General features: G+C 35.0%; 1 protein-coding gene across 4 annotated transcripts in view; it reads right to left on the minus strand.

Moving 5' to 3' along the window:
• Window positions 1–22906, minus strand: part of LOC111022539 (ARM repeat superfamily protein) — an 81031-nt gene that overhangs the window by 57637 nt on the left and 488 nt on the right. For all 4 annotated transcript variants that reach the window (XM_088125788.1, XM_022299705.2, XM_088125787.1 and 1 more), the window contains exons 2-13: window positions 22499–22684; window positions 21767–21856; window positions 15382–15455; window positions 15098–15253; window positions 14679–14799; window positions 14404–14459; window positions 12815–12869; window positions 12660–12716; window positions 12451–12552; window positions 3428–3508; window positions 3257–3309; window positions 325–394 (exon numbers count right to left, since the gene is read on the minus strand). In XM_088125788.1, the coding sequence (XP_087981914.1) occupies window positions 325–394; window positions 3257–3309; window positions 3428–3508; window positions 12451–12552; window positions 12660–12716; window positions 12815–12869; window positions 14404–14459; window positions 14679–14799; window positions 15098–15253; window positions 15382–15455; window positions 21767–21856; window positions 22499–22684 (1101 nt within the window). The remainder of the gene's footprint in view (window positions 1–324; window positions 395–3256; window positions 3310–3427; window positions 3509–12450; window positions 12553–12659; window positions 12717–12814; window positions 12870–14403; window positions 14460–14678; window positions 14800–15097; window positions 15254–15381; window positions 15456–21766; window positions 21857–22498; window positions 22685–22906) is intronic.

The raw sequence follows: 22906 nt of genomic DNA on the forward strand, positions 1-22906 counted from the left end.
TTTACGTAATGTGAAATTTAAATGTTAATGACAAACCTGTAATTTTAAAGTTAATAATTCTTTGGAAGCAATTAATTAGTTGAATTGTTTTGAATCTTTCATTGAAGGTATGAAAATCAATGGATTCATTTCAGTAAAAGTTTTTGTTGACTCCTCCAATCTTGAGGATTTGATGGTCCAAATCCCTCCCTTTTTCCTCTCAACCGATCTCAATTTCTCATTTCCTCAATCTCTTTCCTTCTTTGCCCCCTTTACTACTTATTTATCCCATACCATAAAGCTAGCTGAACAAAGTGATACTGGTCAAGCAATTTAAATAAGTACCTGTACGCTGGAGACAACTCTAGAAAGGCATTTAACGATGCCTTCAACAACATTTGTGTTCTTTGGATGCCTGTAAGATCAATGAAAATCAATAACTTATATACTCTGGAAATTTTACAAAGATGCTATGAATCTAGAAAGTTCCTCCATGCATTATAAACCTTCATTTCATAAATGAATTTTAAAAAAATAAAAATAAAAGAATAATGTTATTTGACGGATAAAACTTCCTTGACGAGAGAGTTCATCACGGGGCCTAGAACAAGGGACCGAGAGAAATGGTATACTTGTTGCACCAATTTCTTATCAAGAAAAAATAACCTTCCCAGGATAATTAAGTAAAAGTGGTTTCTACCCACTCTCCACCAACAACCGAAACAAAGAGATTTAGTAAAAAGGATTCAGCTCCAAGTTTAGTATGAAGTCAATATCTAAATAGGAAAACTATTTTTCTATTTGATACCAGAGCCCGTATTTTGTACGTACAAATTGCAGTTGTTCTTCGCAGTATTTTCAAGGCGCAAGGCACACCTCAAGGCGACAAGCCCTTAGATCGCCTTAAGGAGAGAGGCGACAAAAAGGTGAGGCCTGAAGGCGCACCTTTTATATAAAAATATATATATATAATGTCAAAGTTATAAAAGATTAAATAAGATTAAACAGTGAATATATCAAATAAAATAAAGAAAAAAGCCCTAAAGAATAAGGGAATAAACAAATAAAATAAAGATACGATGTAAAAATATTAACTTACATCTTTTAAAACATTAAAACATTTTTTTTAGTACAGCATGTGAGGGTGGGAAATCGAACTTATAACCTCTTGATTGGAGATATATATCAATTACCGCTGAGATATGCTCGCTTGGCTTAAAACATTAAAAAAATATTTTAATATTTAAATAAAAATTAAATTAAGAAAAAAGTATAGAATTTAAATAAAAATGGGTAAAATACACTTTTGGTCCCTGAGTTTGAAGGTAGGTTTCTATTTGGTCCCTAAGTTTCAAAAAGTGACAGTTTAGTGCCCGACATTTGAATAATAGTTCTAAAAGGTCCCTAGGTTAAACTTCCATTAGTAACACTAACGAAATGCTGACGTGGCACCGATGAGTTGTAGTTTTATATTATTTTTAAATTATATGACTTTATTTTTCTTTCACTTTCATCCTTTCTACTTCTTTCCTTCCTCTCTTCCTCTCTCTTCCCTTTCCTTCTTCTCCGACCCGTGACCCAACAGAGTGGTACTAGACCACAACTGAACTGAAGCTATATCAACCACCAACTTTATTAATCTCTGATGGGAGAGCTTGAAAAAAGAGCAAAAACAAAAAAGGCTGGTTTTGGAGTTTTGGAGTTTTCGATTAGTGGTTCTGGTTTTATGGGGAGGTTTAGAGAGGCTAGTTTTGGGTTTGAGTGAGGTGAATTTTAGTTATTTGGGACGAGATTCTCTGATTCTTTTGGGAATTTCGATTCCCTTTTCGTTTTTGCTCTTTTTTCATGCCCTCCGTTATATGCTATAAGCGGGATTACAAGTGGTGGCGATGGCTCCAATGGCGACAATAGCAAGGAAATAAACTGGGAAGTGGATGGAATTGGGGGCGAAAATGACAACCACATCACATTTCTGAATCCGAAGCTGGACGAACACATGGGATAGCTAGGAGACTTGGATTCTAAGCTGACGGAAAGTGAGGGATTCTCGGGAATCGGCGACGGCAAGGGCAAGGCTGTGGGGGCAAGATGGTCAGTTTTGTCTAAAATACTCAACAACCCAAAACTAAGAATAAAAGAATAAAAATTTAACTTCCATTTCCCCTCTTTTATCATCTGTGGTCTAGTGCCACTCTGTTGAGGCCACGGTCGAAGAACAAGTAAAGGGAAGAGAGAGGGAGAGAGGAAGGAAAGAAGAGGAAGAGAGAGAAAGAGGATAAAAATGAAAGGAAAATAAAGTCATATAATTTAAAAATAATATAAAAATACAACTTATCGGTGTCACATAAACATTCACTAACGGAAGTTTAACTCAGGGACCTTTTAGAACTATTATTCAAATGTCGGGGACCAAACTGTCACTTTTTGAAACTTAGGGACCAAATAAAAACCTACCTTCAAATTCAGGGACCAAAAGTGTATTTTACCCAAAAAAAAAATTATATGGTAAAATGCAATGGCAATAACCCATGGAAGCTGCCATTTGTCTGATTGTCACCATGCATGGCACTAGCACTCAATGCTTCTTGAAAACGATACCATGCATTGGCCCTCATTTAATGTTTCTTGAAAATCTAAGTCTGTCTTTTACCTTTCTCCCTCTTTTCTTATTCTTCTTCTCTTTGCATTTGAATCTTCTTCTTCCTACTTTCGACTCTTCTTCTTTTCACTCTTCTACTCTTAATTCTTCTTCCTCTACTCTTCATTCTTCTTCCATCCAAAAGTTTTTCTTTTTAATTTCGACGATCGATGGAGGCAAATTGTTGCTAGCAAAGACAAAGAAGGCGAACGATAGAAAAGAAGAAGTTGCCAAGGAGAATTGCAAGCGTGGGCTAATTTTTAGGGTTTTTCATTTGAGGTGGGCTTTTTGTGCGCTTGCCTTGCCTAATAGCGATGGCACACCAAGGCAAGGCAAGTGCCCAATTGAAGGCGCTTGCCTCGGCACTGTTTAAGGCGTACCCACGCCAAAACGCCTCACCCCTCACCTTAGGCGAGCGCATGGGCACGCCTTGAAAACATTGGTTCCTCGTGTACATTGCTTGTTTACTTCCCCTTAAATAATGAAAAGACCTTCATTGAAAAAGGGAAAGGGAAATGATAGATAAAGATAAGGTGGGACACACAAGTAGCATTGAAAAAGAATATGTTTTCTTGCAGTTTTTTGCGTATCTTCTGTATTTAATGTGCAAATATAATAAACTGGAGTTAGCAGGCTCACATATCAAAGTTCTGGAAAAGAACCTGCAATGTTCTAGCCTCCATGCAAAAACCCTATCAAGATTGACAAATTTCAACTATGAGAAACCTCTACATACAAACAAACAAACAAAAGTAGCTAAGCCAGAATTCAAACCACAAATTCACATATAATGTACTTCATTATAGTTACCCTTAAATTTTCAAGAACAAGAATCCTATGCCACAATGGTAGATCAAGAAAAGTAACCTTCAATAACATACTGAGGAAAACCTGCATTTGGTGAGAAACTATAGTTAGTTATATAGTAGATGTGGATTCTCTTTTAAGTCCAAACTTCAAAGTTCAATAAGGGAGCACCAGTATAATGCTGTTCAAAGCTTTTCCATGAAAAGCAAAAAATTCTATTACCTAACTACAACAGAAGTCAGACTAGAATATAGAAACCAAAATATAAAAGAAGATATATTTGGAACTAAAGAAACTCAATCATGAGTGTGAAATAGTGATTTTATTATATATTATATGGGAAAAAAATTATTAAAAAAAACCTCTATAAAGCTAAACAAGAGAGCCCATATGTATCTTTTTTTTTTTTTAACAAGAAACGAAAGAGAGTCCATATGTATTAATAAAAACATTTGGCCTTGGTTGGAGAAGTCCTTGGAAAATCATCTCTTCTGCGACGATCTCCTGAGAGCTGCAAGCAAATTCAAAGATGGCAATAGGCTGTAATCTTGACTCTTGGGAGAAATTCTGGATTTCTGATCAGCCACTGAAAGTAATGCTTTCTAGACTACAACTCCAAAAGTAGTCCGTTAAAATATCACTATAATTTAGATGACAATGGAGGGAGCTTTCCGTTTATGAGAACTTTCTAAGGAAGTCATTAGATTGGATAACTCCTCTCTCCTTGCACAAGTATTGTTGGTCTTACAGCCACAGGGATTCTAGTCTAGGTGCTGTACAGATCTGGTATCTTATCAATTGATCAGTTATCTTACATCTAAGAGAAAGAGTGAAAATGATCATGTCCAAGCACATGTCTAAGGCCATATGGAAGCAAATAATTCCTAAGATCAACATTTTAGGACTCTAGTGCCAAGAGGTGTTGTCGTGTTGATACATGTTTTTCCTCTTTTTTATAACTGGGAGTCGGAGCTTTGCTCCACTATACACAGGGGCCCGCCACAAAGACCCGAACCCAAGAGACATCAAGGGCTTTTGGTATTAAGCTCACCAAAAGGTTCGAACTTGAGACCTCTAAGTCAGTATGGCCAAGAGATCCCACGCCCTTGTCAACTGGACTGCCCCTTAGGGCTAAGAGGTGTTAATACTGCCAATGCAATTCAGAAAATATACATCCATACAGGTCCCTTTATCCCATATGGTGTATCCTCTGCATGCACCATCTTGATTCCAGTGATCACCTCTACATTCATGTTTGTTAGGACTATGAGTGGTTAAACATGTGACACATTTGGTATTTCTAGGTGCTTCCCCAATAACATTTCACATTGCTTTCCGTATTACCTCATGGTTCTGTTTCTGATTTTTGGGATAGACACAGGTTCATGGAACATTGATTTGAGAAGACCTTTGAAGGAAGACAAATTAAAAGATTTTGCTGGCCTTTTAAACGTGATTAGCTCATCTTCAATTACTAATTAGGAGGAGCAAATAGTATGGACTATTGACCCTACAGGGGAGTTTACCGTAAATTCAGTTTGCAGATTGCATAATTCCTCTTCTATGCCTACAGAATTAATTGCAGTCTTATGGAACTCTAAAAGTCCAAGGAAAGTTAATAACTTTACTTGGATTCTGCTCAAAAGGAAGTTAAATACAGCTGATATGATTCAAAGAAGTTTCCTACAGCCTCGTTGTCCCCTTCTTTTTGTGTTCTTTGTGAATCGAGTGGGGAAGATATTGATCATTTAATTCTCTTTTATGTTTCTCTTTCACTCTTTCGAGAATTTATATCCTTGAACAATTTTTGTTCCTTTTCATTTCATTAATGAAAAGTTTGAATTTTGTTCAAAAAAGAAAAAAAGTAAAAAAAAAACTTTTCATAGATAGATGAAAAGATACAAAATCCTTTATGCGGTCCTCATTTCAAGAGAAGGCTAAAACTCCCTTGGTTTGCACAATCATGACTACCCTTGAGAAATTTGGTTCTTTTATGAAGAACAAGAATAAGAGCATAGGCTAAAGCAACCAAAAGAGAATATCGAAAACGACGGGCCCATTTGGTAACGTTTCCGTTTCTTGTTTCTCTTTCCAATTTTTTAGAAACATAAGTGTTGGGTAATTGTTCATGTTTATCATTTCTCAGTTTTTAGAAACATTTCCAAAATTGTGTAGAAATTTTAGAAACAACAAAATCAAGTTGTTCGTTTCTTATTTCTTATTTCTGTTTCCACTTTTTTCCAAAACATAAAAATCATTTTTTATTATTGACTTATAAAATGCATAATAAATATAAGAAAAAAATTAATAGTGTATTTATTGAAACAAGAAACAAGTTTTTCATTAAGATATCTGAAAAGAAGTAAAAGTGTTCAAAGATATAAATTCCCAAATGAATGAAGAAGATGCTGAAAAATAAAAGAGGCTAAAATAAAATATGTTTCTGTTTCTTTTTTACTTAAATAATTAAGAACAAGAAACAAAGAAAGAATTACCAAACGTTATTCTGTTTCTATTTTAAAAAAAGAGAAAACAAAAAACAAAAAACAATAAAGTAGAACATTACCAAACAGGCCCTGAATAAAGGAGGCTCTAATGGTTTGAGAGTCAAAATAAATGAACATTAAAAAAATGTTGAGACACGAGAGCTCAAAGGGAGGCATTAAGGTGCGCCGAAGGAATTTCCTAAGTAAAGAACTTTCCTCAAGTCACAAAAATCTACCAACCAAAGAAATCTAATCATATGAAAATTATAGAACTTTTCAAGACAAATCAAAGATTTAGAGGGCAGTTGGCTTGAGCCATCAGGCATCATTAAATTATGGGATTATTTTTTTTTTAACAAGATACGAACTTCTCATTGAAATATTGAAAAAAAAATACAATGTTGAAGAGATAGAAACTCTCGAAGGAGCGAAAGAAAGCCACCATAAAAAATACAAAAGAGAAGATATAAGAAAAAACATTTTGAAGAGCAAAAGCTAGAAAACTTGACAAGGAAACGAGTCAAAAGAATCTAAACCGATCAAAGATTAGAGAACAAACTAAGGAGGGCCCAAAACTTCAACATGTCTGCAAAAAAAATCATCAAAGACATTTTCCTTACAAGAAACAAACTTTTCATTGATAGATGAAAAGGAAGAAAAATGTTGAAGGATATAAACTCTGAAAGGGAGCGAAGAAAGACCAAACAGCCAAATAAATAACAAATCTCCAAAAATTACAAGAGAATGAAACATTAAAGAACAAAACACCTAATATCTTAACAAAACGACGAGCCGAAACAACCAAAACTTCAATTTTCAAAAGCTACACTAATATATTGAACAAGAGAAAAGCACATCTAGAAGCCTTTAATCAGAGCACCGATCATACAATGCCCACATAATGGAAGTATCCCATAAGCAATATAATAACAAAAATTTGCATTTGGACAACTTCTAAAAGGAGAACCAAAAGTGTCCATAATCCAGTACCCAATGCTACCAGCAAATCCCTACGAGTTGCCACCATTTGAAGAACTCAATGTGCATAGATAAGGAACCAAAATTTTCAACAGTCCCTAAGGCATCCAAGTGTTTAAACCTTTAAACATTAGACAACCCAAAACGAGAGTTCAAATAAAAGACGAACCCTCCTTGAGAGAGAGCTTGATGAATTAACAAAATATCATTATTAATTGCCGATTTGACCCTTCGTCCTCTACACAGCTGTAAACCAAAGAAAAATCTTTTCCATTGCTTTTCTTCGGCGTAGAAAAAGCCTCTAACTCTTCAGTCCCTTCAACAAGATCAGTGGAGTTCGAATTAACGCTTAAGATTCCACCAATAATCGGCTGAGGAGCTTCCAAAGTTGCAGAAGACGGAGCCCGAAATAGGGGAATAGGGGAATGAAATACTTAATACTCAAAATCAGAAATTAAATTTCTCCCATTGGGAACATCAAAAACCGGTAGCTGGAAATGCCTCATTAAAAGCATTTTTTATCTCCAAAATACTCTTTGGGGATGAAGAGACAATTAAAACTTCAGCCGAATCCTCCATGTAATGCCATAAACTCGTTTTTAATTTCCAAAATACTCCTCGGTATTGGAGATTAGTCCAACCACTAGCCGGAGTCTTCATGCAAGGGAAGACTGAAACTTCTTCATTAACATCCAAAATACTAACACCATTATCTAATTTTTCACCAACCTTATTAAAATCGGTCAAAACCTCACTAACTGACTTAAATTCACCAACTTGTGCATTAAATCAAGCATATCAGCCTTGGACGATACCATATTAGTGATATCATTAATGTTATCCAACCTATCAAACGGTTCAGCATTAATGGCTGCAACCATGAACTTCTCACAAGCTTTGGAATTAAAAAATGCCGCATTGATGGCTGCAACTTCCAACTGATCAACAACAAACGATGCAGCATTAATATCTTCATTAAAGACCTGGTCCTGCAAGAGCATCATTAACTTTTTCTGCTAACTTTTCATTCGACTAAACCACTTCAACTTCAGGCATAGCAAACATAACACCACAACCACCTTCAATCTCCTTTAATCTCACCAAATAATTTGACAGATTTCCATTACTATCTTCAACTCCCACCAACTTTTCACCTAAACCAAGATTTAAAAACGGATCAAATCCCTCGAAAAACAATTCATCTTCCTTCACCAAATTGGCACGCTTGAAGTCCAACGGATTGCACAACCAGTCATGCTCCAAAATACTCAAGATTCTGATCTAGAAGAAGGATCAGAAAAAGGAGAAATTTGGACAACCACTTCCTGAAGGTAGGGATCATGAATCACCACACCTCTGCTGGAATGAAACCACTTTGATTCTTGTTCACCTCAATGAGAGCTTCTTAACAATTCAACAAATTGATGGTATCCAAAGAGATACCAATAAGACAGCCACATTTTCATCCAATAAATTCGAAAGTCATTTTGTTCCATAAACAAATAGGTACGTTTATAACTTTTATCCAACCTCCATTGCTTTCCACCATCTAAATCCTACCATGCTTCTTCGCACATCATTTTTCAATTTTTAAATATAAACCTCCCAACTTCTTCCAAGAACCTAAACTTCCTACAACCACCAAAAGATTGTTATTTCCTAATTTTAGCAAATCTTTATCAGCAAAGAAGGGGTTGATCAAACAAAACCAAGAATTTTCTTTCATTAAAATCTCATAAATCAATTTCCAATACTTAAAGGAATGTAAACTACTGATAACAAAATAGAAAGAGACAAGGAAATAAAGACGAGGAGGCTGCATTCGGTGGCCTCGATGCTGGGTTTTGGGGAGGAAGGGCTGTCTATTTCGTTGGGTCTCAATCGGTCTTTAACTCAGAGAGTCTCGGGAAGCGGGTGAGCTGCTCCATCTCCTATCCAATGTCCCTTTCTCTCGAAATAGAAAGGATGTCCGTGTTTGGGCCCCTTCTCCTTCTAAGGGTTTCTCTTGTAGCTCCTTCTTTAAAATTTTGTGCTCCCCTAATCCTTCCCCGACTGCCCCTATGTTTGCCTCGCTCTGGAAAGTCAAAATCCCGAAAGAAGATTAAGTTCTTCGTATGGCAGGTCTTACTTGGGAAAATCAACACCCAGTCCAAAAGCATTCTTCTTCCTGTTTGGAGCCACAATGGTGTGTTCTTTGCAAACAAGACTCGGAGGATTTGACCACATCTTATGGCATTGCAACTTTGCTCTGAAGATTTGGAGCCGTTTTTTTTAGATGTTTGAAGTTACTTGGGTATGTCATAGAGATTGGGGAACTATGGTGGAGGAAGTGCTTTCGTCTTCTCCTTTTCGTGAGAAATGGAGATTTTTGTGGCAAGCTTGCTTCTTTGCGATCCTGTGGGGAATTTGGTTGGAAAGGAACAATAGAATTTTTAGGGGGTGGGTGAGAGATAGCGAGGGAGTTTGGGAGCTTGTGAGATTTAATGTTTCTTTATGGGGCTCTGTTTCGAAGTTGTTTTGTAATTATAAGTTAAGTCATATTCTTTTAGATTGGAAGTCTTTCTTTAGCTAGGGCTTCCCCCACCGGACTTTTGTTTTTGTATGCCCGTTTTTTTGTTCTCTTTTTCATTTATCTTAATGAAAAGTTCAGTTTCCTATCAAAAAAAAAACTAGTGATAACAAAAATCTTTTCAAAATTCACAGCGACAAACTCCTTATCATTTTTCTTTCTAACAAGAAACAAATTTTTATTGATAATATGAAAATGAAGAAAAAAATTCAAGATTACAAGCTCCCAAAGGAAAGGAAAAGAAAAAAAAAAAAAAAAGCAACCAAACATATAGGAACCAAAATACAAGGAAATAACGAGATTTGACGCCCAAGAAATGTCAAAAAGCTAAAAGTACACATGCTGAAAAAACTTTCAACAACAAAGCATCCAGGTTGACTGTCGACTAAGGAGGAAATCCTTAGAAGAATCCTTGACCAAGTTCCTTGACGAAACGCAAAACAATCTGCCACCAGATTGGTCTTGACTCTTCTTAAAGAAAACGTCCTTGTTACCCAAACCAAAAGAAACCTTTTTCATGCTATTAACATTCTTAATCACCTTACAAGGATCATCCACACCCTTAAATTTCTAAATGAATTCATCCAACATTTCCAAAAAGACCAAGCAACCTCTTTTTTTAACAAGATATAAATTTTTCATTGATATATGAAAAGGAACAAAATTGTTCAATGATACAAACTCCCGAAGGAGTGAGAGATAAAAACAAGAAATATAAAATAAAACATTGGACAAGACTACAAATGAGAAATAAAGTCCTCCCAATTCATATAAATCATACTAGGGGAATACGAAGAGAAAATATCGGAAAGATCAGGCCATTGAGAAGCTTTGAATTTGGCAACGTTTAAGCATTCTAATGACGGACGATAAGAATCTTCAAATATCCCTTGATTCCTCTCGAACCATAATTCTTAGATGATTGCTTAAACCCATTAATCCAAAGTAGATTAGCTTTAGGCACCAACCAAACTCCATGTAGAAGCTGAAAAATATTATTAGCAACCTCACGATCCCCCACCCATACTAATTGGAACATCTGGAAGAAAAGATTCCAACAAACAGCAGCATATGGGCAGAAAAAGAAGACATGATTCAAACTTCCCCCTTTTGTCAGCACATAATAAGCAAATGGATGGCTGAAAAGCCACTTTAGGAGTCTTCCTGGTTTTACAAGTCTTCCTCTGTAGAACATCTGTTGTGTTGACCTTGCCATATAAGAGAATCCAAGCTAACATATTAACTCGTTTTGGGCTGCCCGAACTCCAAAGAGAGAATAGAAGAGCTTTTGAAACCCACAAATCTGCTCTTTGAATCTTACAAAGAGAAGAAACAGAGAAGAGGCCCGACTTTTCCAAGCAACCTCTTTTTTGAAACCTAGCCGGGACCAAAATACAATTCTTGGTACCTTCATTAGACCAAAAGGAAATCTCAACATACCAACTGAAACAATTATACTTTTTTGTAACCATAAAACAGCCTTGTTCTCCTCTCATATACTTAAAAAATTTGACATTCAGAGGACACCTCCAAAGTTCTGCAAAAACTTGCTCTTCCCACATGAAAAGATTCCATTGAAGCTTGATAAAGAAATAACAATCTTTTCTTCTAAAAGATGATTTCCATGAACAGAACGAATAAAGAAAGATTTATTCGCTATGCAACAACTACTATCCAAGCTATTTATAGGCGAACAAGATGCAACTACTAGAAAGTCATCCTTCAAAGACCATCTTCAATCATTTTTAACTTTGAGCTCATCTTCTAGGGCTCTGTATATTGCAAATATTTTAGCATAACCAATGGTTAACTCCTTCCGCTTGGGGAGAAGCTCCAACACTCTTCTAGCTCGGGCTTCTGTGCAAGAAACCCTTTTTTTTTCAAACTTCCGAATTCCAAATTTAGAGTATCAAGCCATCTTTCAAAGGCAATATAAGAATTGGAAGAGACTCCAATAGAAAATTTAGAGGAAAGGGAATGAGAGGTTATTTCAGTTGATCTCAAGAAAAAGCTCACAACCCAAATGAATCTTCGAAAGACCATACAGATCAAGAAGAGGGGAGCTTTAAATTTCCTAGAAGGTAACCAACAGATGGATCCCCCTTCTTTAAAAAGGAGATGCAAAGACATTTAGAAGATGCTGCCGGAAAAATACCCTTTAAATTCTCCAACCAAACAAAAATTGATGCGAAAAAGACCCATTCAAATTCTCCAACCAAAAAAGTTGACACTATCAAAAAAGACCCTTCAAATTCTCAAACCATAAAATTTGATGCTAGGACAATTATGACAGGAAAAACTCCTTGAAAGCTACACAGCCAACAGAAAAAACAGGAGCAATTAAACTCACGCTGCTTTCCAATATGACATTAATAAGCAAATCATAAATAAATAACAATCAGTGACCTTTCGGCTTCAACAATGATGAATTATGGAAATTGTTCCCATGCACTCTCAATCTTTTTGTAATTACGGTTCTCTTTCTATGAAAAAGGCCCAACTGAAGTATTCTTTTGCTGTCTCCTTGACTCCTCAGTGGGTTATTCTCTCCCCTTTTGTGATTAACACCAACTAATGAAAAGTTTGCTAACCATAATAACAATATGATAATAAAATGATTTGACCAATTTACGTCAAGAATAGTTTGGATGAGACAAAATAAGTAGTGAACTTTCCTCAAGCCACCAAAAGTGCAAAATATAGGGCCCGTTACTGAAATGGGAAGATTTATCCTAATGTTTAGGTATACTCAATTAATGGCTATAGTACAATACCCAAAGCTATCCCAGTAATATAGAAATAAGAAATGAAACAGTTATCAGAAGGTCAAATACAGATGCAGCATTCAAGTCTTGGTATTAAAATTTGTGAACTAATTTAAGGTTGAATATACCAAGAGTTCAGGATGTCAAACAATAACAAAACGACTATTAATAAAGTTCATGATCCAAATTGTCATTCACAATCAAAAAGTTTATTCTCATAGAACAGACCTCACATTCAGTGATGAGGGATGTACTATATAGTCTGATAATATGAGCAACTGACCGCAAGACTATGCGTCGGAAATAAGGCTCTCCTGCTTCTCCTTCAAGCTAACATGTCATAGAAATGGAAAAGGAAGCCAAATTTGTTATCAAGATCACAATGAGCATGTTTATCGAAATTAAAGATTAAGTCAATAAATTTTCTAATCAATCACCTCAGCATTTGTACGAAGTGATGTCATGAGAAGGGAACATATCTGATGGCGTAGAACCTGTTTAATTTTTAAGCAATCCTTTCAACTTTAAAACTTTTGTCAAAAAAACAGATAAATGCCAGGAGAGAGTTTTCTTAGTCAAGCTTAGTAATCACCTGCTCATATGGAACTAATATCCTGAAAACCGCAACATAATTTGACAATATGAACCTACAGGCAACAAATTAAAAACTAAGAGAAAAAACAAGAAGAAACCACATTCAATTAAATTAGTGAAAAGTTACAACGTAAGAGACGCCCTGTTGGAGTAAATAAGTAACCTTTATATAATCAAAGATTCCCAATTCCATAAAGGTTACAGCCTCCCAATTGCACAAGATATCCGTTAGAGAAACATTACAAAATATAGAAGATAAGGACCACTAAGTAGATGTTTTTTATTTAGCTACTTCAAATAAGGAACACTACTTTGTCTTTCTCTAGCTTTTGCGCAGTTTCTTGTTAAGATCTTCGTATAGAAAATGGAAAGTGGTTGTATTGCCAGTAAATCCTTCTTCATCGGTTTTGCTCATGTATATTACTTATTGGAAGAAAGAAACGGGTATTGTTCTTTCTTTATTACATTTCAATGAAATGTTTTTGCAATGGTTGGAGCACCCCTTTCTATTCTATAGAAAAGTCCTTTGAATGTCAAGTTTTTCAATTCGATGCGTGCAGATAAAGGGTACTCATGGATACGAAAAGTTCGGTTGCTTGATTCTGCAGGCTACTACCCAGTAAAGTCGGTATTTCATAAGCTCACAAATGGTTTTATGCATTCTTTCCTTTTCTTTTCTTTTTTTTCTTTTTTTGTAAGTGAGAAATCAAGCTTTGATTTAGCAAAATGAAAGAAAATACAGACATACCAAAAAAACCAGCCCTACACAAGGAGTCTATACACCAACTAAAAGCATAAATGGACTTCAATCTAAAAGAATAGACCTAGCTGATAATTTCAAAAAGCCCAAGAGATTGATACCCGCAAAGAATTGTTAAATTTAACAATATCCCAAACCTTTCTAACCCCTCTAAAAATCCTATTCTTCTTGAACCAAATACCGCACAAAACAGGAAAGAAACAAATCTGCCAAAGGACTCTGCCCTTATCCCAAAGAGGGTTCAGAAGGACCTCCTCCATCAGAAAACAGTCTCTGTCGCAAGCCAAGATAATTATGAACAACTCCAAACAGCAATTCCACAAAGACAAAGCAAACTAGTAACTCCACAAGATATGGCCAAGATCTACTGCTGTAGGCTATCCCAAAGTAGCTTAAATTTTATTAAATTGATTGTCCTTTACAGCTTAAGAACTCCTTTAATTATAGAAGTATTCAAATTAATCGTTGGGCTTATAACAAACTAACAAAAGTCTTATAACTAACTAACAGAAACACTAATCAAATAGTCGTTAGACTCTTAACTAAATTAAAAACCTAGTTGTTAGGTTGTTGTTTTAAATGAAAACTAGCCATTAGACCTATTAATGAGGCTACGGATTACATCAATTTCCATCCCATGGAAGAATAACTCATCCTCGAGTTAAGATGCTAACTGAAAATCATCTAGAGCATGGTATTCAAAAAAATCTGATACATTGAATGTTGGTGTAATCTTGTAATCAGATGGAAGATCAATCATAATGGGGAATGGTGCACTGAAAAGAAATAGGGCGTATACAAACTTCAGAGAAGAGAGATTTTCTTACTCTAGTATATCAAGAGCAAAGGTGCGCTGGAAAGAAATAGGGCGTAACCAAGTTGCCTGTGGAAGAAAAGCAGTCATTTACTGGAAAATTGGACAACAAAACTATTTAATTACATTGTCCCTAATGCAGATAACAAAAAGATATAATAAAATACTAAAAGGAAGAATTTGAGATGTAGGCTAATTTCCAAACTAGTTTTAGCATAAATAAAGAGTCTAAAAGGTTTGCAAGAATTATCTTGGTTTATAAACTAATAGCTTGAAGTAAGTACATACAGATCCACCTGCGGCAAGAGCTGTCAGATCTTCAAGCAATTGAAGCCCAAGCCTCCCAGCTTTAGTCAAGTTCTCTCGCTTCAACAATGGCCCTCCAGAAAGAGACTCATTTTTCCGTGTCCTGTTCGCGCCAGGATTAATCAAACAAAGAAGTTCAAGCTTTAACACCATGCTTATGGTGCATAATAACAGTGATGTTTTTTTTTTTAAGAAAAAAATCTACAGTAGACTTCAGTAGGTTAGATACTAATGATAGACAATAGTTTTCCTTCTATCAGAAAGTTAGATAAACATGTGCTGCAGTAGACTTCAGTAGGCACACATTAAATAACAGTTGGATAGCACCACAAAATATTAATCATACATAGAAAGCTGAGAACTATGAGAATAAAGGGATGTAAATAAAAAGATAAGCATACTTTGAGTTAGTGATGTTTTGATCATCATCGCCAATAACCAAACTGGTTCGAGATGTTTGACTTCCAGTACCAAACTTTCCCGCTGGAAGCGATTCAGCAAAAATTACATGATCAAAAATCAAAGCTACTGCTTGCCTAAAGGTAGCCGCTGCAGTACTGTATAGCACTCAAATGAAAGAGTTTTTGTAAATAAGGTGAAAAATTTTCAAGTAGCTGATGAAAAAATAATAATATAAGAAACAGACTTCAAACGTGTAAAATCAATAGACAAAATTCCAACATACTTTCGCACGCTGTCAGAAGATCTGTTATTTTCTAAAAGCCGAATACAGATGCCAAGAGCTTGAGCCATATTTTCCTGCAGTTAGACAATTGAGAACTTTTGTCTCCCATGATGAAGTTACAGTAGTAACAGTAATAATAAGAAGACGATATTGACAAAAGATTCTTCGTAAATAACTATAGTGATAATGCTGCAAACTTACTATTGACCGCATGTTCCTAATTTTCCAGATTTTCTTTGTTTTCTCTCTTTGAATAATAAATGAGATAAATTCTTCAACAGATGGAAATAAGGAATCTTCCAATCAGAGGAGGTTTATAAGAAGCATAACGAATCCATGTGATCAAAGAAGTAGAAAAATGATCAAATTTTCGGTGTAAAGCACTCAAGTGGAGACTGAATTGTACACAATCTTACAGTGGATGATTTTTTGCCTTTGAAGCCAAAAAAGCATATCTGAAATGTTAAATTTAAGAGGGTAAAAATATTCTGATATATTCAGATAGTGTAACTTAGGTCTTATTATATAGGAGAAAGACCTCCTACAGAAAGGATAGTAAACCTACTACGAAAAGGAATAGGAAACCTACAACAGCAAGGAAATAAATAAGAAACATAAAGACTAAAAAGAACTAATAAATTCCAACACTACCCCTCAAACTGGTTTAAAGATGTACTCCATAGTCAGCTTGTTGATTAGTTTGTCAAATTGCTTCTTTGGGAGTCTCTTAGTTAGTACATCAACAACTTGTTCTATTGTTGGAAGATAAGGAATATATATTGCACCTGTATCAATCTTTTCTTTAATAAAATGTTTGTCAACTTCAAAATGTTTTGTTCTGTCATGTAGAACTAGATTTTGAGCTATAAGTATGGCAGCCTTGTTATCACAATAAATCCATATAGGTGTTGTGTGAGGAAACTTCAATTCTTCAAGTATCTTTTTTATCCATATTCCTTCACAAATTTCATGGGCTAAAGCTCTAAACTCTACTTCAGCACTACTCCTGGCCACCACATTTTGTTTTTTGCTTCACCACGTAACCAGATTTCCTCCAACAAAAAACACCAACCAAAAGTAGATCGTCTATCCGTAGTACTTCTAGCCCAGTCCGCATCAATATAAACTTATACTTGAGAGTCGTTATTCTTTTTGAACAAAATACCTTTTCCAAGAGTTCCTTTCAAATATCTCAAGATTCTATAGGCAGCTTCAAAATGAGCCGGTTCAGGTGTATGCATAAATTGACTTATCATACTTACAGCAAAGGCAATATCAAGTCGTGTATGAGACAGATAGATCAACTTTCCCACAAGTCTCTGATATCGTTCCTTGCTTTTTATTTCTTCTTGTAATTTCATATTAGGTTCAATAGGAGTTTCAGCAATCATGTAGCCAAGTATACTTGGAGGCAATCAGGTCATGTATGAGACAAATAGATCAACCTTCCTACCAGTCTCTGATATCATTCCTTGTCTTTTATTTCTTCTACATTTGCTGCTTGTAATTTCAAATTAGGTTCAATAGGAGCTTCAGCAATAGCCAAGTAGGCTTGTTTCTCCAAGTAAGTCAAGAACACATTTCCTTTAATTAACAAAGATATCTTTCCTCGATCTTGCGAATTTCATCCTTAGGAAATATTTCGAGGTTCCCAAGCCCTTTGATTTGAAACTCATTTGCAAGATTTTTCTTAAAATCAGCTAGTCCTACTTCATAATCACCAGTGAGAATAATATCATCTACATAAACAATTAAAATTGAAATTTTATTATTCTTAGAGTATTTATAAAATATAGTATGGTCAACTTGACTCTAAAGAAATCAATAGCTAGATAGTGCTTTTCCAAACCACTCGAACCAAGCTCTCGGAGATTGTTTGAGGCCATAAAGAGATTTTTTTAATCGGCAGAATATTACATTCGAGTTCCTTTTCGAAACCTAGCAGTAAGTTCATAAAAACCTCTTCTTCAAGATCGCCATTAAGAAATACATTTTTCATGTGAAGCTGATGGAGAGGCCAATTTGAATGAACTACAAGCTAGGAAGCACGGACACGTAAAAAGGGGATGAGTGTCAGTGTCGAACATCGACACACTCAAACACGCGTCTGACACGTGTTGGACACGTTAATTAGCATGTCCTTTTTTTTTAATTTTATCAGACACGCAGGAACAATGCCGGGAAAAGAGAAAAATAAAAAAATTTCACAAGCTCTTCCATGTAGCGCCATCGTCATAAGCATGGCAAGCACCCCACCCATGGATAACAGATAAAAAAGGGAGGAAAAAAGGCAGAATCAGAAGATGAACAGTAAAAAAATTTTAAAAAAAATAAGAATAAGGAGTTGAAAAATGAAGATGAGGAAAATATTTGGAAGAAGAAGAATAAAGAAGAAAATAGAAGAACTAGACTAAAATTGAAACCTTACCTCTGTAGAAGCATATTGAAGTAAAGGAAGAATCAAAATAGAATAGAAATGAAGAATCGGATGGGAGATGAACAGTCAAAAATGAAATAGAATAAGGAGAGTTGAAAAATGAAGATGAAAAGGAAAAATATTGAAGAAGAATAAGAGACAGAGAAGAATAAAAAGAAGAAATAAGAAAAGTCGAAAAACTATAGACTAAAGACAAAAATCTTACCTTTTGTAGAAGCATTTTTTTATGAGAAACTGCAATTTCATTGAGAGAAATAAAAAAGAAGATGCACAAAAGGGGCATACAAAAAAACAGCCTGGCAAAGTGAACCCTTATAATAACGGACTCCAATCCAAAAGAATAAGACCTAACGGATAATTACAAAAGGCCTTAGTGGCCGAACCCCATAAGGAAGTATTAAACCTTTTGTAGAAGCAGTAAAGTAGAAGAAGAATCATAATAGAAATTAGAATAGAAGAAGAGTTAGATGGGAAGAAGAAGAAAAGATAGAATAAAAAGGAGGAGAAAAATGAGGGGAGGAAGAAGAAAAGACTAATTTTATAGGAGCATTAAAAGAAGAAAAAACTGAAGAAGAAGAAGAAGAAAAGACAAGAAAAACTTACCATTTTTATGAGCGTTAAATGAAGAAGAAAGGCAGAATAAAAAGAAGAAAGAAAGACGCATGGGAATAGGGAGGAAGAAGAAAAGTCTAGAAAAACTTACAATTTCTAGGAAGCATAAAATCATGCCAAGTGCCACTGCATGATATCAAATTGCCAAATGAAGCATTTCTCCTCCAATTTTAAAACCTTGTGTGGGCTATTAGGTAAACCATATTTTACCATATCTTTTTCCTCAATTAAAAAAAAAAAAAATATATATATATATATATATCTTAAATATTTCTACTTTTATTTTTTTCTAAATTATTTAAGTTCATTTTTGTTTATATATCAAATGATTTTGTTAATATTTCCATCATTTAAATATCAATTATACAAAAAAATATGCACACACATATATTTCTTACATTAAAAAATTAACGTATCCCAACATGTCGTGTTCTACTTTTTCGGAAATTAATGTGCCGTCGTGTCCGTGTCGTGTCGTATCCATGTCTCGTGTCCGTGTTTGTGGTTTCTTATCTTTTGGCAACTCTACTGTCTCCCAAGTATTATTCTGCTTTAGAGCATTCATCTCTTCTATAACTGCTAGTCTCTAATTTGGATCTTCTAAAGCTTCATGTATAGTACTTGGAATAAACATATCAATTATCCAAGATGTAAAAGCTCTATGACTATTTGACAGCTTTTGGTATGTGATGTATTTTGCAATAGAATATTTGTACAACTTCAAACACCTTTGCTAATTGCTATTGGAACATCAAGGTCAGAGACAACGGGTGAAATAGTCGAAGAAGTAGAAATAGAAGATGGGTTACCAATATTTTCAGTTTCATTTCTCTAAGTCTCAGGTTGGTTCTGTGAAGGATCAACTATCTGGTCTTCGTTTATTTGATTGAATTTTCTCCTAGTATAAAACTTAAAACTCAGAAATTTGAGCAGTAGAATCATCTTGTAGTATTTCTCCTCCTAAATGAAAAGTTTCTACGCTAGGTATCAAAGAAATAGTAGGATCAGGAGGAGGAATAGTAGAATCAGGAGGTATCAAAGGAATAATAGAATCTCTAGAAACTTTGCTGATAGATAAAAGGTTACAGATTAATTTTGGAACATGGAGGACGGACGGTATAGAAATAGTCTTAGTCAATTTAATGGTTCATTTTCCTGCAACGGAAGAAAAACAGCCATCTGCAATTCTAATTTTTTCCTTAAACTTTTCTCTTCCTTTTCATATTTCAATGAAAAGTTTGTTTCTTGTTCAAAAAAAAATTCATTGGAATATGAAAGAGTATATGAATCAAATAGATGAGAAGAACTATGATCAGACGCTCCAGAATCTATAATCCACGGGGAGGATTGTTGGGGTTCCAGTGACAGCAGCAACCGGCAACTAGGGTTTCGACGACGACAGTGACATCGAGTAGGGTTCCACCGGCGGCAACAGCAGCGGCAGCTAGGGTTTCAAGGTTGTAGTTTAAGGGGCAGCTAGGGTTTCATTTTGTAGGGAAGGGATTGTTATGGCTAAAGCTTTTAGGAAAGGCTAAAAGTGGTAGTAAAAATAAGGATTTTCCCTCTCTGATACCATGTTAAATTTAAGAGAGTAAAAATATTCTGATATATTCAGATAGTGTAACTTAGGTCTTCTTATGTAGGAGAAAGATCTACAATAAAGGATACAAAAAGGATAGTAAACCTACTACTTATAGGATTAGGTCAACCTTGTATATTTGTCTATATATATAGACTTTAGTAATAAGAATAAACTACATTGGATTCTCTCAAACCCTAGTGTTTACACAACTAATACCCCCTTTGCACTTCTCATTTGTTTTCCTGCTTGAATAGCACAATACTTTATTACCATCAAGTGGAGGAGCCTTAACTGTCTGCCATCTTCTAATTCCGAAATGTGGCCTTCAATAACGGGGATTTAAACAAGTAAATCAATTTTAAATAACCTTAGTTAGGAGGAATTCCCTTCAGAGACCTTTAAAAACCACACCATTTGCTTCATCTTTAATCGACATTTCATTAATAATTGAATCATGCAAACATAAATTCCCACTTGTTTCTTTACTTTGATCAAAAAACAAATCTACTTCCTCGTTTTGTAAAGGCAAGGAGATTTTGACAGACAGTTCATCTTCCAAAACATTTTGAACAAGAGCAATGTGAAGTTTGTTAGAGAACAACTTAAATTGATGGCACCTTTCATTGCAAATGATGATGGAGGCCTAACATTTCTCATATCTTCATCATCCATAACACTAACACATAAAATTTTCCAATATTTAGATCCTTGATTTCTTAAACCCCAGCAAGAACGAAACCACATAAGTTCTAATTGACACCAATACAAGCAACTTCGCAATCCAGCATGTTCAGGTTTTGGAAGAACGTCTCACAAAACCCCCAAAATTATTTCCTAAAGCTTCAAAACATTATCAAATCCAATAGCTTAATGGTAATTTCAGAATTTAATCCAAAATGATGGAGGCTACGATGCTACACAACATACAAAAGATAAACTTCCTATTGTTGTAAGAAGCTTGAGGAAGCTCTGAAGGAGGGATCAACCAGAGCAATAGCAACTTGATGGTGGCGTGCATAGTACAATGACATGATTTCCTACGACTAATAAAAAGGCATGATTACTGATTAGTCACGTGCAGAGTATAATGACAATTGGTGTGTCTTCTACAAGAAAAATGTGAAACATCAAACACTCATTTTCTTCACTTGCTCCTTTATTGAATCATTTTGGAAAAACCTCCTTAGTACTTTCCAAATCAACAGGTACTCCAAGGCCTAACAAAGTTCTTTGGACCAACATGGTGGTGGCACTCCTTTGGAGACTGATTTGAAAGAAACAGGAGGATTTTTCAAGCGGAGTAGTCTGCTCCAGATGATTTTTGGGATCTAATTAAAATTTTTCGCTTCTAGTTGGTGAGTTGTCCCAAAATATTTTTGTAATTATTCTTTCTCTCACATTAATGCAAACTTCATCTCCATCCGTTTTGATAATTAAAGTATTGTTTCCTATTAAAAGAAAAAAATCAAAAGGCAGGTACTTCAACATTGAATTCAGTGGTGGGACTAACGCACCTACTAAACCAATGCATTTGAAGAGATAGATCAAAGATCAAGAGCTTGGGGTAATGTGAATAGTGATATCACATATAATTCTAAAGTAAAATGCATGCACTGTGAAATAAGATCTCATCAACAACAAATGAACAAGAGAAATAAAATCTATCAACTTGCCCACTTTGTACTTGTGAATGACATATTATTACTTGCACAACGGTCATCTTATGGAGATAAAAATTTGTAAATGCTCATTACCTCACTTTTAGGATGTAAGCGGGATTGAAAAATTATTAGTATAGTTTGAAGTGTTTTTAACTGCACAGTCTCATCTGATATTTCAGCGTGCTGCAAGAAACAAAGTAATTTGTATTAGAACATTTTTTTAACAAGATACGATCTTCTCATTGATGAAATATAAAGACATAACAAAACTTCAAATGTAACAAACTCAAAAAAGGAGTAAAAAATGAAAGCAAAAGGAAAATACAAAGCTCTGGAAAGATTGCAAATCTTTCAAACTCAAGGTCTTAAACAACAAATAAAGAAGCGCAAACCCTCTGAAACATAGAATTAAAGACCAAAAAAGATAAGAATAATCTTCTCCACAGCATTTAGTTGGAGTGGTACAAGAAGTTTTATAACTACACTACTGCAGTCAACCTAGATTTAGGCTCTTCCTTCCGACCTTCTCTTTGGCAAGTCTTTTTCCCCTGGCATCTTGTTCCTTCTTTTGTATGTACACTTTGATCTCCATTTCTTATTAAAAATAAAATAAAAAAAGGCTGCACTACTTCACTAGTTACTTTTGACAAATTAACATAACAAAAGTAGTTGATCAACTCAGATAAAAGTTTCAGAAATGAAAAACACAATTAGCAGTATTTATCCCTGAATGTAACAAAGTAGTTGATCAAATAAAGTCACTGAAAGTTACAATTTCACTTAACATTGTAAAGCAGGCCACCATGACTACTGTTAAGAACTTACATCTTTCAGGGTAAAGAGTATTTCTGTCAAGGCAGAAGGACTGACTGCATCATGAGATATAAGCTTTTGTAGAGACGAAAGTCCAATGACACTCAACTTTATAGTTTTGGCTCCGCATGCCAACAAAAAAATTCGTAATATATCTTCATTTTCTGCTATGTCACGGGGACTTGACATTGATCGAAGCTGAAAACCCACAAATGGAGATAGATGTTAAAATTCATGACACTCCCAACGCTCTATGCAGTCAAACTCGTTGTCATTACAACCTTATATCTCGAAGCATAAGTAATGAGTTATGTCGTAGAATTCATACTTCATAGACTGATGCTACCAGGTTCCAACACTAACCATCTAGCCAGGAATTTCATTCGACCATAAATAAGTTGAAGTTTGTTTCATTGCAAG

This window comes from Momordica charantia (assembly GCF_013281855.1).
Source record: "Momordica charantia cultivar OHB3-1 chromosome 6 unlocalized genomic scaffold, Mcharantia_2.0 BLBB01000006.1, whole genome shotgun sequence".
Taxonomy (NCBI): Eukaryota; Viridiplantae; Streptophyta; class Magnoliopsida; order Cucurbitales; family Cucurbitaceae; genus Momordica; species Momordica charantia.